This window comes from Salmo salar, chromosome 13 (genome assembly GCF_965601325.2).
Source record: "Salmo salar chromosome 13, fSalSal1, whole genome shotgun sequence".
Lineage (NCBI taxonomy): Eukaryota > Metazoa > Chordata > Actinopteri > Salmoniformes > Salmonidae > Salmo > Salmo salar.
Genome location: NC_138303.1, coordinates 87,555,150 through 87,568,687, shown reverse-complemented (window position 1 = coordinate 87,568,687; position 13,538 = coordinate 87,555,150). Strand labels below are relative to the sequence as shown.

Below are 13,538 nucleotides of genomic sequence, written 5' to 3'. Positions count from 1 at the left end.
GGTAAACACATCTCTTTCAATGTTCCATCGGATTCCAAGTGCCCTTTCAACAGGCAGCTTTTCTCTGTCCAGGTCCAGTTCTTTTATCTGCTTGGCTTTGTGTTCATCAGGGATAGAAGTCAGCACAGCACGGCTGTTGCCGACCCACTTGGTCAATTTTAACCCACCCTGAGAGCACACATCCCTGAGATTTTTTGTGAGAGCTATGGCTTGTTCTTCTGTGGCCACTGACTTGAGGCAGTCATCAACGTAGAAGTTGGACTTCACTGTTTGAATCACCTCTTCATCGTACCTCTCACAGTTGTCTTCTGCAGTCTTTCGTAGTGCAAAATTTGCACAACTTGGAGAGGATATAGCACCGAAAAGATGTACTGTCATTCTGTACTCCTCCAATCTTTTGTTAGTGTCACCATCCGGCCACCATAGGAATCGCAGGAAGTCCAAGTCATCTTCGTGGACACGTACTTGATGGAACATTCCTTCGATGTCTGCCATCATGGCAATGTGCTCTTGCCGAAATCTTAGCAAGACTCCTATAAGCGTGTTTGCCAGGTCAGGGCCTTGAAGGAGTTCACTGTTAAGAGATGTACCTTTATAGGATGATGAACAGTCAAACACCACTCGTATTGTTCCTTTGCGCTTATGGTGAACGCCATGGTGTGGTATGTACCATACCTTGCCTTTCTCTCTGAGAAGCTGTTCTTGTGGTACCTTCTCGGCATAACCTTTTGTTATCATCTCTTCCATGAAGCCTTTGTACTCTGCAGCGTAACCTTCATCCTTCTTAAACTTCCTTATGATATTTAGAGCCCGCTGCTTTGCCATGTCACGATTGTTCGGCAGGACTACCTGTTTGTTGCGAAAGGGCAACGGTAAGTAATAGTGATGGTCTTTGAGGGTTATGGAGCTTGATACTATCTCCATAAACTTACGATCCTCAGCTGACATCTCACTCTTCTCTTCATACTCTCTCTCAGGGAAGTCATGGTTGTATTGATTTACAAGAAGAACCCCCAGGTCGGCCATTGAGATACGATTGGCCATCACCGTAGGACATCCAGATTCTTCTGCCATGGTACAATTGTTAAGAGGACCGTTCATCACCCATCCAAAGATGGTTTTCACTGCATACGGTCCGTTGCCTTGGCTATTTATGATTTGCCAGGGTTCCATTGCCTTTGGAGCATTTACGCCAATCAGGAGTTCGACGTCGGCATCAATTTCCTTCAACTGAACCCCTTTCAGGTATGGCCACCTTTTGAGATCTTTCTGAGTGGGAATGTTCTCTCTTGTCACTGGGATCTTATTTTGGGTGTAGACCTTTGGTAATGCAAGAAATGTGTTGCCTTCCACGTTGCCAATCTCTAATCCAGATATCTCAAAGCTCTTGGTAGGACTCTCCTGCCCCATTGTGCGTAGCAGAATTTCAGTCTCACTGCATTTAGCATTCAGCTGCCTCATGAGTCTCTCCGTACAAAATGTTGCCGAGCTACCAGAATCGAGAAACGCATAGGTTAACACAGACTTGCTTCCATTTGCCACCTTTACTTGAACTGGCACAATTGCAAGTGCACAATCTGTACCGGCCCCGGTATCGTCACCAGCTTCCAGTGAGACAAGAGCACTGCTGACAGTCTCCTCCCGCTTTACTGCTACACCACTCATATCTGCCTTTTGAGATCTAAATCTCTCTCTTCCTTCAATGTGCAGGATAGTGGGGTGCTTTCTTTGACAGCTCTGACAGGTCATCCTTCTTTTACATTCTTTGCTTAAGTGTCCTCTCATCAAACAGCCAAAACAAAGGCCTTTTGATCTCAGAAACTCAACCTTGGATTCGTGTGGCTGTGCCTTCACCTGTTGGCAGTCGACCAATAAATGCTCTCCAGCACAAAATACGCATGAGGTACTGGGAGCGTCAGAAGGATAGGTGCCTGGTCTCCTTACTTTTAATGTTTGTTCTTTTAGAGGTTTTTCAGAGTCACAATCTGCCACTACAGCTACTGCAGTGGCAAAGCTGCTTCCCCTACTCTTGGACTTGAACTGCTGTTTAAAGTCAGCTTCTGTTCTGGTTTTTAAAAACTTTTTGTTGAACAGGGGATCTTGAATATCTCCATACAACGGATCCTGCAGTATTTTGGCCTGTTTTTCCATGAACGTCACAAGGTCACTGAACTGGGCCCTCAGGTGTCTTCTCTCTAAAATATCACATGCCGTAGACCTCCATTTTTCCCTTAGTTTGTAGGGAAGTTTTGACATGATCAACTTTATGTTGGAGGGAAGATTAAGCTCTTCCATGTTCTGTAGGTCTTGCATAGCATTACAGCAACCTCTAAGATAGAGTGCATAGCCACCCAGTCCCTTTCCATCATCCGGTTTGATGTTTGTCCAGTTCCAAGCTTTTTCCATGTAAGCAGTGGTGACTTTGATTTCATTGCCAAAGTGTTCCTTTAACAACCTCTTAGCCTCTGCATAGCCTCTTCTGGCTTCCATATGCAGACAACTACGTACCAGATCCTTGGGCTGACCAGTGGTGTACTGTTCCAGGTAATAGAGCCTATCCTGGTGACTGCTCGTCTTATCTTCTATACCATGTTCAAATGCACGCATGAATGGCCTAAAGTTTAGAGGATCACCGTCAAACATAGGTATCTCCCTAACAGGGAGTGTGGCCTGTTTGTGCTGTAGTACAAGGAGGTCAGCAATTTCATTCTGCCTTTGCATGACAGTAGAGAGGTTATCATGGCTGGCATTATCGCTGATACCTGCAGTGTTGATTCTGTGTTGATTGCTAGACCTTGCTGTTGGCTGCTGAAGGGTGTGGTTCATGACTGTTTTCTGAATAGGTTTTGATGGCTTTGTTGTCGGTTGTTGTAAAACCCTTTGTAGTGGGGTATTTGGAACTGCACCTAATGCAGCAAACTCAACAGGTGATGTTTCAGGTTCCACATAGACCTCAGGTACCTGGTTCTCAAAATAAGAGTTCATTCCATCTTCTTGGCTTAGTAAATGGGCTGCCACAGCATGGGATTGAGAAGTTGACTCAACACTCTCCAGGACCTTCAGTTTGGCATTATATGCTGCTATGTCCGTTTCCAGTGCCATTTTCTCCATCCTAACATTCAGTTGAGCTCTCTCCAGTTCCAGTGCATGCTTGTCCTGTAATGATGCTTGGCGAGCTAGTAGAGCTGCTCGTTCTGCCTCAGCTTTTAGGCGTGCAGACGACACTGAGGAAGCCGTCTTAGAATACTTTGTTTTACTTGATGTTTTTGACACATTGGAAATGCTGTTGTGTGGTTCAATGAGCGTTTGTGGCTCAACTTCAGCTTTTTTCCATATTTCCACCTCTTTCAGGAAATGTTCATAAGTTCTCATTCTTGGTTGATAATAGTTCATGCTCTCCTGTTCTTGTTCCTCCTCTGTGACCAGCTCTAGCACAGATTCATGAGCATTCTTAAAGTCATTGAGAACAGCATCAAATGCTTCAAGACTCTCATTCACAGTTTCAATGTTTCCTCCATCAACAAGAAGGACTTTTATTTCATTCATTTTGCGTGTACACGCTCCAAGTTTGCCTCTCCGGGCTGCATATAGTGAATTTAAATGATCCTCTGCCCTCTCCAGTGGAGTCTTATTTGGGATTTCATCCTCCATCATTCACTTTTAGTTCACTCAATTTACAATGACACAGTTGTTGGTTTGATTGTTAAACGTAATGCCCCTTTAGACCTCCTTTAATGCTTTAAAACACAGTCATCCATTTCAGCATATTGACCCATTTTGAATTGAACATGTGCAAGTTCGGCATTTTAGTTGCGTTTTAAACATTTCATCCCTTTATACGTTTTGTCCCTTTAATGAAGTTTGAACACGCAGTATCATTCGTTGCGTGGATGCATTGCATTTCCACGTTAGGCCAAATATTAGACATATGATTAGGTTACATTGTGCATAGGATCTCAGTGTTTCCCAAACTTAAACATCTTAATTGTTTTCACAGCGCTGTGTTTTGAATTCCATTCCCAAGTTTATCAAACATTCCAATTATAAGCACATTTGCGCTTCCATAATATGCATGATCAAACGATCGCATTGAACAGGGCAGCTCATTCATTCGCAGTGGTTACTCACGGCCGGCGAATTCTAGGAGTTCAAGTCCTTCCAAGCGAGCTGTCCTTATGGTACGAATGCAATTACAAATAGAATAATATCCAGTGTGTGTCCAAAACCGGAGATTTCCTTCCGATAGCAATCCTTCACGGAGTTTTTTGACTTGATTGTAGTGGCTTCCTTTCCTCTTTACCATAGCCACTGCCCAAGCCTGAAGCGGGGTTGTTTGGTACGCATACAGTCCACACTCAAGGTTTCCAAAAAGCCAAACATTCAATGTGATCCAGGGATATGGTGCAACAAAAATGTTTATTCTTCTTATATCTAACAGGAAAATGAATATCCAATCAACTTAAAACATAGGTTACTTGATATGGAAAATACACAATATGACCTGTCTGTATGTCTGTATGGTCAAAAAACTATACCGCTCCCGCGTCTAGCAAGGACTCCTCCCCCCAAAGGCCCAACTTCCTGCTTTTATCCTAACACACTTACTGCAGTACAATGAATGGGCAAGAGGGGGGGGGCAAAACTAAGTTACACTAACAACAAATGAATACATCTCAAACAGGTAAATATAAATCATAAAGGTACGTACCTAATATTTCATCATATACATTCATATTTACACAAATATACATGGAGCTCTGAATGTTCTGTCTTTTATACAAATATGTCCAAATAGGCTCTAACACATTCCTTTACTTAAATTTGTGTGTATTAGGTAGTTGTTGTCAAATTGTTAGATTACATGTTAGATATTGCTGCACTGTCGGAACTAGAAGCACAAGCATTTCGCTACACTCGCAATGACATCTGCTAACCATGTATATGTGGCCAATAAAATTGGATTTGATTTTTCTCAGTCTTGAATATAGACAACCTGCCCTAAACATGTCTACTCTACCCACACACGAACACATGCACACACATTCCTACTGTAGGTCACAGGACAAAAGCCTCCAACAAGAGTTGAATACCAAACAGTGTTTCTCTATATTTTTTGTAGAAATTGAACATATGAATGTGATTTTGTAACTAATAAAAATAAAAAAATATATTTTTTATTTAACCTTTATTTAACTAGGCAAGTCAGTTAATAACAAATTCTTATTTACAATGATGGCCTACACCGGCCAAATCCGGATGATGCTGGGCCAATTGTCCACCGCCCTATGGGACTCCCAATCACGGACGGTTGTGATACAGCCTAGATTCGAGCCAGTGTGTCTGTAGTGACGCCTCTAGCACTGAGATGCAGTGCCTTAGACCGCTGCACCACTCGGGAGCCCCCAAACTGGTTACCAACGTAATTAGAGCTGTCTAATTAATTTAATTTGTAATGCGCATTTCTAATACCCAAGGCGTTTAAACTGTGACCATATTGAACTGTGTCTCTGTGCCAGGTCCTTACCTGTCCCATCATCCAGACTCAGAGGTCCAAAGTGACAGATCTCCCTGATCTGGCTGACCCAACTGTTCATCTCCTCCTCAGTCTTGGCCACCAGGTAGAAAACGCGAGACGACGTCTTGATAACAAAGAGGTGCTGGTTCTGGAACTCCCTCTTGACCAGGCGTTGCTCCGTCTGCATCTGAACCTCACACTCTCTCAGGTCGATGGTGCGGATGGGCTTCTTTGAGGTTGTGTTTCGGTAGTACTCCAACACATCTGGGTTCCCACTCATACGTCCTCTTCGAAGAACAAACCATCGTCTCCTCCATGCCTAGGGGACAGGGAGCCAGACAGATCAACATACTGTACTGTTGCATGTACTAATAGACTTAAGCAATAAGGCCCGAGGGGGTGTGGTATATGGCCAATATACCACGGCTAAGGGCTGTTCTTATGCACAACACAAAGCAGAGCCCTTAGCCATGGTGTACTGGCCATATATCACAAACCCCCGAGGTGCCTTATTGCTATTAAAAACTGGTTACCAATGCAATTAGAGCAGTAAAAATAAATGTCATACCCGTGGTATACCATGGCTGTCAGCCAATCAGCATTTAGGGCTCGAACCACCCAGTTTCTAAAAATATATATACACTGAATAAAAATATAAATGCAACATGCAACAATTTCAAAGATTTTACTAAATTGCAGTTCATATAAGGAAATCAGTCATTTGAAAAAAATTCATTAGGGCCAAATCTATGGATTTCACATGCCCGGGAGTACAGATATGTATCTGTTGGTCACAGATACCTTTAAAAAAGCTAGTGGCGTGGATCAGTAAACCAGTCAGTATCTGGTGTGACCACCATTTTCCTCATGCAGCGCGACACATCTCCTTAGCTTAGAGTTGATCAGGCTGTCAATGCAGAGCATCCCAAACATGCTCAATGGGTGACATATCTAGTGAGTATGCAGGCCATGGAAGGGACATGCAATTAAAATGCAATTGTGTTCATTATCTGTAGTTTATGCCTGCCCATACCATAACCCCACCGCTACCATCGGGCACTCTGTTCACAACGTTGACATCAGCAAACCGCTCTCCCACACAACGCCATACACTCTGTCTGCCATCTGCCGGTACAGTTGAAACCAGGATTCATCCGTGTAGAGCACACTTCTCCAGCGTTTCAGTGGTCATCGAAGATGAGCATTTGTCCACTGAAGTTGGTTGCGACGCCGAACTGAAGTCAGGTCAAGACCCTGGTGAGGACGACGAGCACGCAGATGAGCTTCCCTGAGATGGTTTCTGACAATTTGTGCAGAAATACTTTGGTTGTGCAAACCCACAGTTTCATCTGCTGGTCTCAGACAATCCCGCAGGTAAAGAAACCGGAGCTGGAGGTCCTGGGCTAGCGTGGTTACACATGGTCTGTGGTTGTGAGGCCGGTTGGACGTACTGCCAAATTCTCCCAAAAACGAGGTTGGAGGCAGTGAAAGTAACATTCTCTGGCAACAACTCTGGTGGACATTCCTGCAGTCAGCATGTCAATTGCACACATCTGTGGCACTGTGTTTGTGACAAAACTGCACATTTTAGAGTGGCCTTTTGTTGTCCCCAGCACAAGGTGCACCTGTGTAATGATCATGCTGTTTAATCAGCTTCTTGATATGCCACATCTGTCAGGTGGAGGGATTATCTTGGCAAAGGAGAAATGTTCACTAACAGGGATGTAAACAAATTTGTGCACAAAATTTGAGAGAAATAAGCTTTTTGTGCGTATGGAACATTTCTGGGATCTTTTATTTCAGTTCAGGAAACATGGGACCAACAGTTTACATGTTGTGTTTATATTTTTGTTCAGTGTATTACAATTATTCTGCATGCATACAGTATGTAGACTAGTTGCCTTAGTTGGTTAGTTACCTTAGAGGTATTTGGTTGGTTATTATGTTTGATGCATTTTGATGTGAATTTAGTTTCAACCAAGGCCTCTGTCACGTCCTGACCATTGAGTGCTCTTATTTTCTATGGTAGAGTAGGTCAGGGCGTGACTAGGGGGTTTTATCTAGTTTATTTTTTCTATGTTGGGTTTTTTGTATGATTCCCAATTAGAGGCAGCTGGTCATCGTTGTCTCTAATTGGGGATCATATTTAAGTAGTTGTTTTTCCCACCTGTGTTTGTGGGAGATATTTTTTGAGTTAGTGCATGTTGCACCGCTGTCGTCACGGTTTGTGTTTTGTTTATAGTTTATTGTTTGTCTTACGAAGTTTCACATTCAAATAAAAGATGTGGAACGATACTCACGCTGTGCCTTGGTTCGTTCCTACACACATGCGTGACAGCCTCAGCAATAGAATGTCAGTATATCTATTTCTATTTTATAGGTTATCAACAGAACCATCAGTGAACAATCTGAACATGCTACTGTAGCTCAATACAGAATTGCTTTTAATATTTTTATGTCCCCTGACTGTGACTAAAGATGACTTGTACAAATCACTGTCTTATATCCTCATGTAGTCTCCAGCATTGTGACCTGTGTCAATCAGTTTTTCACACACAAATAAAAGGAAAATGTATCACTGCTCTTCTAAACATGTTCACTGGGAAGTTTAGCTACAAAACCTTAAATTAACTATAGACAACACCCTTTTTCTTACTTTTGGTACTGGAACTGACAACAAGAGGAAGTCAATTCTATGTAAAAGAGAATGTCTGACACGAACAAAAAGCTATTTGTACTGCAGTGGGTCACTAACTTATTGGGGAAGATTAAAAAGGCAACCTCTTTTTCTGCTGAGATTAGTTTTTCATGCCAGTATGTTTACTGATTGGTATAGGAGCAGTTTTGTTTTCTTTAATGCTATGGGAATTTGATGCTGAGCTGGCTCTCTTAATTTTGATACTGAGTAAGTAGGCCTAACTGAAGTATTGTTAACGTTTTGGTCTTGATCGTGATGACCTCATGGTCACTCACATGGGCTATAAGTCATAGGAACATCTATATTCTAAAAGTCAAATATTCATGACTGACCTCCATACTATGTCTGTTTCAAACTTCACCCATGTATTATTTAAAGCCATTTCCAATTCCACCTTTTAAGCAGGAGTTGTATATTTTTATACAGTTGCCTCATAAATGCAGCATTCAGGTGATTCATGCATTATTCAATTAGTCAGAAGTCTGTTGGCATGGAACACTACATGACTTGAAATTAAATCAGCTGTTTTTGAGCTTTGAGAGTACATTTGGTGAAACAACCTATCATAAAGAAGACATGTGATTTGTTTTGAAGAGTCAGAGGTATTAGCCATACTGGCAACAACACTTTTTGTAGTTGTCTGTGTTACACTGTTTTACCTATCTCCGTTGACAAAGTAAGTGTGTGCTGTAACCCACCAGCCACCAATTCAGGAGTACATTGTATCACTTTGTGATGCTCTTTCTAGAGAGTTATGAAAATACTCAGACTGTTTGTTCGTTTGTTTGAAACCAAAACTCTGCCTTGGTGTGCCTACACTCATATTCAAATCAACTATAAACAGTTGACGAGTTGTAAATCTTAATTTGCATCACACAGTGCTAGTATAGAACATAGAGCAGGGAAGCTCATGTCCCTCATCAGGGGTACATTTTCAGAAAGTCAAAGCACATTTAAAATACATAATGTGAGAATAATCAACCCGCTAACAGGAAATATACTCACACTCTAGAAACCTCTATAGAATCATGTATGAAAACACTTCCTTGTTGTGGGTGATAACTGTCTTATTGAGCGTGAGTTCAACTATGCTAGAAAATAAACTATGCCTACTCTATCGAGAATGATGTTTCAAGTTTCTAAATCATCATATTTTTGTTTCCCCATGATATTCTTTATAACACTATTATAATGTTATATAGAAAATGTCAACACATTACTATTTTACCTTACAGCTACTTAAAAAATGTTTTAAGCCTTGTTTAAAAGAGCATGGGCCACTAGCAATGGTAGCTGTGACCTCCCTGTGTTGGAGAATTTAAACTGTCTTGTGACTTACAGTTGAAGTCGGAAGTTTACATACACTTAGGTTGGAGTCATTAAAACTTGTTTTTCAACCACTCCACAAATGTCTTGTTAACAAACTATAGTTTTGGCAAGTCGGTTAGGACATCTACTTTGTGCATGACACAAGTCATTTTTCCAACAATTGTTTACAGACAGATTATTTCACTTATAGCTTCTGATAGGCTAATTGACATCATTTGAGTCAATTGGAGGTGTACCTACCTTTAAACCCAGTGCCTCTTTGCTTGACATCATGGGAAAATCTAAATAAATCAGCCAAGACCTCAGAAAAAAATTGTAGACCACCACATGTCTGGTTCATCCTTGGGAGCAATTTCCAAATGCCTGAAGGTACCACGTTCATTTGCACAAACAATAATATGCAAGTATAAACACCATGGGACCACGCAGCCGTCATACCGCTCAAGAAGGAGATGCGTTGTCTCGTAGAGATGAACATATTTTGATGCGAAAAGTGCGAATCAATCCCAGAACAACAGCAAAGGACCTTGTGAAGATGCTGGAGGAAACAGGTACAAAATTATCTATATCCACAGTAAAACATGTCCTACATCAACATAACCTGACAGGCCGCTCAGCAAGGAAGAAGCCACTGCTCCAAAACCACCATAAAAAAGTCAGACTATGGTTTGCAACTGGACATGGGGACAAAGATCGTACTTTTTGGAGAAATGTCCTCTGGTCTGATGAAACTGTTTGGCCATAATGACCATCGTTATGTTTGGAGGAAAAAGGGGGAGGCTTGCAAGCCGAAGAACACCATCCCAACCGTGAGGCACGGGGTGGCAGCATCATGTTGTGGGGGTGCTTTGCTACAGGAGGCACTGGTGCACTTCACAAAATAGATGGCATCATGAGGAAGGAAAATTATGTGGATATATTGAAGCAACATCTCAAGACATCAATCAGGAAGTTAAAGCATGGTCGCAAATGGGTCTTCCAAATGGACGATGACCCCAAGCATACTTCCAAAGTTATGACAACAAAGTCAAGGTATTGGAATGGCCATCACAAAGCCCTGACCTCAATCCTATAGAACATTTGTGGGCAGAACTGAAAAAGCGTGTGCGAGCAAGGAGGCCTACAAACCTGACTCAGTTACACCAGCTCTGTCAGGAGGAACAGGCCAAAATTCACCCAACTTATTGTGGGAAGCTTGTGGAAGGCTGCCCGAAATGTTTGACCCAAGTTAAACAATTTAAAGGCAATGCTACCAAATACTAATTGAATGTATGTAAACTTCTGACCCAATGGGAATGTGATGAAAGAAATAAAAGCTGAAATATATCATTCTCTCTACTATTATTCTGACATTTCACAATCTTAAAATAAAGTGGTGATCCTAACTGACCTAAAACAGGGAATTTTTACCAGGATTAAATGTCAGGAATTGTGAAAAACTGAGTTTAAATGTATTTGACTAACGTGTATGTAAACTTCCGACTTCAACTGTAAACTCTGATTGTCTGAGTCTGATCATCAGTGTTTCTAAGAGCTAGCTGCTCTGGGCCTTCACTTGGTGTGTGTAAGGAGCAGGGTTGAGGAGTAAAGGATTACAAAAAATGCTGTAACTGTATTTTGTTACGTTACCAACAACATTTTTGTAATGGAATTACAGATACTTTTGAAAAACTAGATGATTACTTCAAGGATTACTTTTAAATTCAGAAAGGATGTTTCTGTGTTTTCTCAATTACATTCTAATCAGCATTGAATGCTCCAGATACTCAACTAGTCTAAAGAAGGCTAGTTTTATTGCTTCATTAATCAGGACAACAGTTTTCAGCTGTGCTAACATAATTGCAAAAGGGTTTTCTAATGATCAAGTAGCCTTTTAAAATGATAAACTTGGATTAGCTAACACATCTTGCCATTTTCAGTAGTGCTCAAAGCATGCCATTCCATGAGGTCAGCAGTTAGGGTTAGGGTTTCAACTTGAATCAATGAGCCCAATAAGCTTTCCATGACAACAAAGTCATAAACAACAGAGTAGGGCTGGCTAATAAATCTTTAGTTTTGGGGTTATGCTCAGGTAAAACAATTTGGCTAAACTATACTTCCATATTTCCAAGTCCTATTTTTGAAGATCAAGGGGTATAACATTTATTGGAATGACTGGAAGTCTGATAGACTTTAGTTTTTAATGTAAAGATATAATTTAATTGTATTATTATATGTAGTAGAAAGCGATGGGTTAGAAGAAGTCTACATAACCAACCCATAAAGTAAAATGTAACATCCATATATGGCCAGCTATGTAAACTTTAACATTGATTTATCCTGCAAAAGATGTCGTTCAATTGGTAACATATATTTTTGTATTCTTCTAATGTCTCTTAAGGGGAAAGTAATCTAAAAGTAACTGAATGTAATCAGATTACGTTACTTAGTTTGGGTAATCCAAAAGTTACATTACTGATTACAATTTTGGATAGGTAACTGTAACGGATTACATTTAGAAAGTAACCTACCCAACCCTGGTAAGGAGTGATGTCCAACGCATGCCCACACATTGCTATTGTGTATGGCTAGTCTGGTTCTTGCAATGGAAAACCATGTCCTTCCTGTTTGTCTGTGTCCTCCACAAAGCCCTTGAACTATTTCCCACCAAATAGTGTCTCTTAAGTGACTCTCCCTCCAGTGAATTACCACTGCCCCCCTTTCTCTGTGCTAGTTTTCAGAAAAGCCCTCCTCCTCTCTCCTCTGTAGAGAGGAAGTGCAAACTGCCATCATAAAGCCTGGTCATTTCTGCCTGTCGGGTCATTTTGTACAGCTTGGCAGTGACAGAACTTCCCATGTTTTGCATTACATCCCCAATTTTCACAGAATGAGAGACCAACTGTCTCCAACACACATCCCAGAATGGGTAGCCTCCCCCTTTCCTCCCTACACAACAACACTCTCACATGACCCCTACAGAAACACTGCAGATTTCCATGCAAGGCACTTGTCCCAGTTCACTTCTGGTCAAACACGCTCATCCAGACATGTTAGCATTAGAGTATACTGCACTTGAATTATTAATAAGAGGCAACCCCAAATTATGAAATTCTAAACAAAGGTCAAAATGGTAAACATAATGGTTTATAAGCAGTTTGTATTTTTAAAATTAATTTACATTTGCTGAAAGGCATCAACATTTTATTCTCACAGTGCATTGATGATGCACATCAGCATGACCAGCATGTCATACAGTATGTCATTAATGGCCACTACTATAAAAATGAGGTGGAAGACACATGTGAGGTTGCATGAAAACACTGTTTACAAAAAGGCATGTAATGGTCATGATTCTACATGCCTCTGCAAGCTTCATTTGGGAAAATAAACCAACAGTATCTTGTGAACTAACGGCATTGCAGTGCAGTTGTGTTGATGGCTGAGAATCCCACACACACACACAAACACACACGCACTGCTCTGCAGCAGGAACTAGTACTACTACTGCTTGGGTAAAATGTATCACAATAGCACAGATCTAGCCACCTGCACAGCCTGATCCTCTACTCACATATCTCTTTAGTTTCTTCTCAGGGGGAGATTTGATGAGCCAGCCGGTGCAGACCACATCCCCTGCACTCATCTTGACTGCAGAGGGAATCCGGCGTGTTTTCTAGATATAATTGTCTTCAAGCACTGCTGGCTGCTGCTGCTGTGAAACTGAGAGCAGCACCACGCGAATCCTGCGTTCTTGTATACAGCCTACAGCCATACCAAAAAGAGGAAGTCAAGCCATTGATCACACTGACAGACAAGGGGAGAGAGAGAGAGAGGCAGAGAGGCAGAGAGAGAGAGAGAGAGAGAGAGAGAGAGGGTGGAAAAGAAAGAGAGAGGGGAAGAGAGAGGAAGGGAGAAAGGGGGTGGTGTCTGTATGCTTGATTCTGTAGATGTGTGTGGGTCTGACAGAGTGAGTGAGTGAGTGAGTGAGTGAGTGAGTGAGTGAGTGAGTGAGTGAGT

At 41.6% G+C, this 13,538-nt stretch overlaps 1 protein-coding gene across 3 annotated transcripts in view; it reads right to left on the bottom strand.

The window, feature by feature from the left end:
• LOC106567798 (GRB2-associated-binding protein 3) overlaps nucleotides 1-13,473 on the bottom strand; it is a 33,055-nt gene extending 19,582 nt beyond the window's left edge. For 2 of the 3 annotated variants that reach the window (XM_014137540.3, XM_014137542.3), the window contains exons 1-2: nucleotides 13,093-13,473; nucleotides 5,525-5,834 (exon numbers count right to left, since the gene is read on the bottom strand). In XM_014137540.3, the coding sequence (XP_013993015.2) occupies nucleotides 5,525-5,834; nucleotides 13,093-13,164 (382 nt within the window). In that variant the 5' untranslated portion in view covers nucleotides 13,165-13,473. Of the gene's footprint in view, nucleotides 1-5,524; nucleotides 5,835-12,052; nucleotides 12,390-13,092 lie in introns of those variants that run through there. The other variant, XM_014137541.3, reaches the window with a different exon arrangement.
• Between the last annotated feature and the right edge of the window lie 65 nt (nucleotides 13,474-13,538).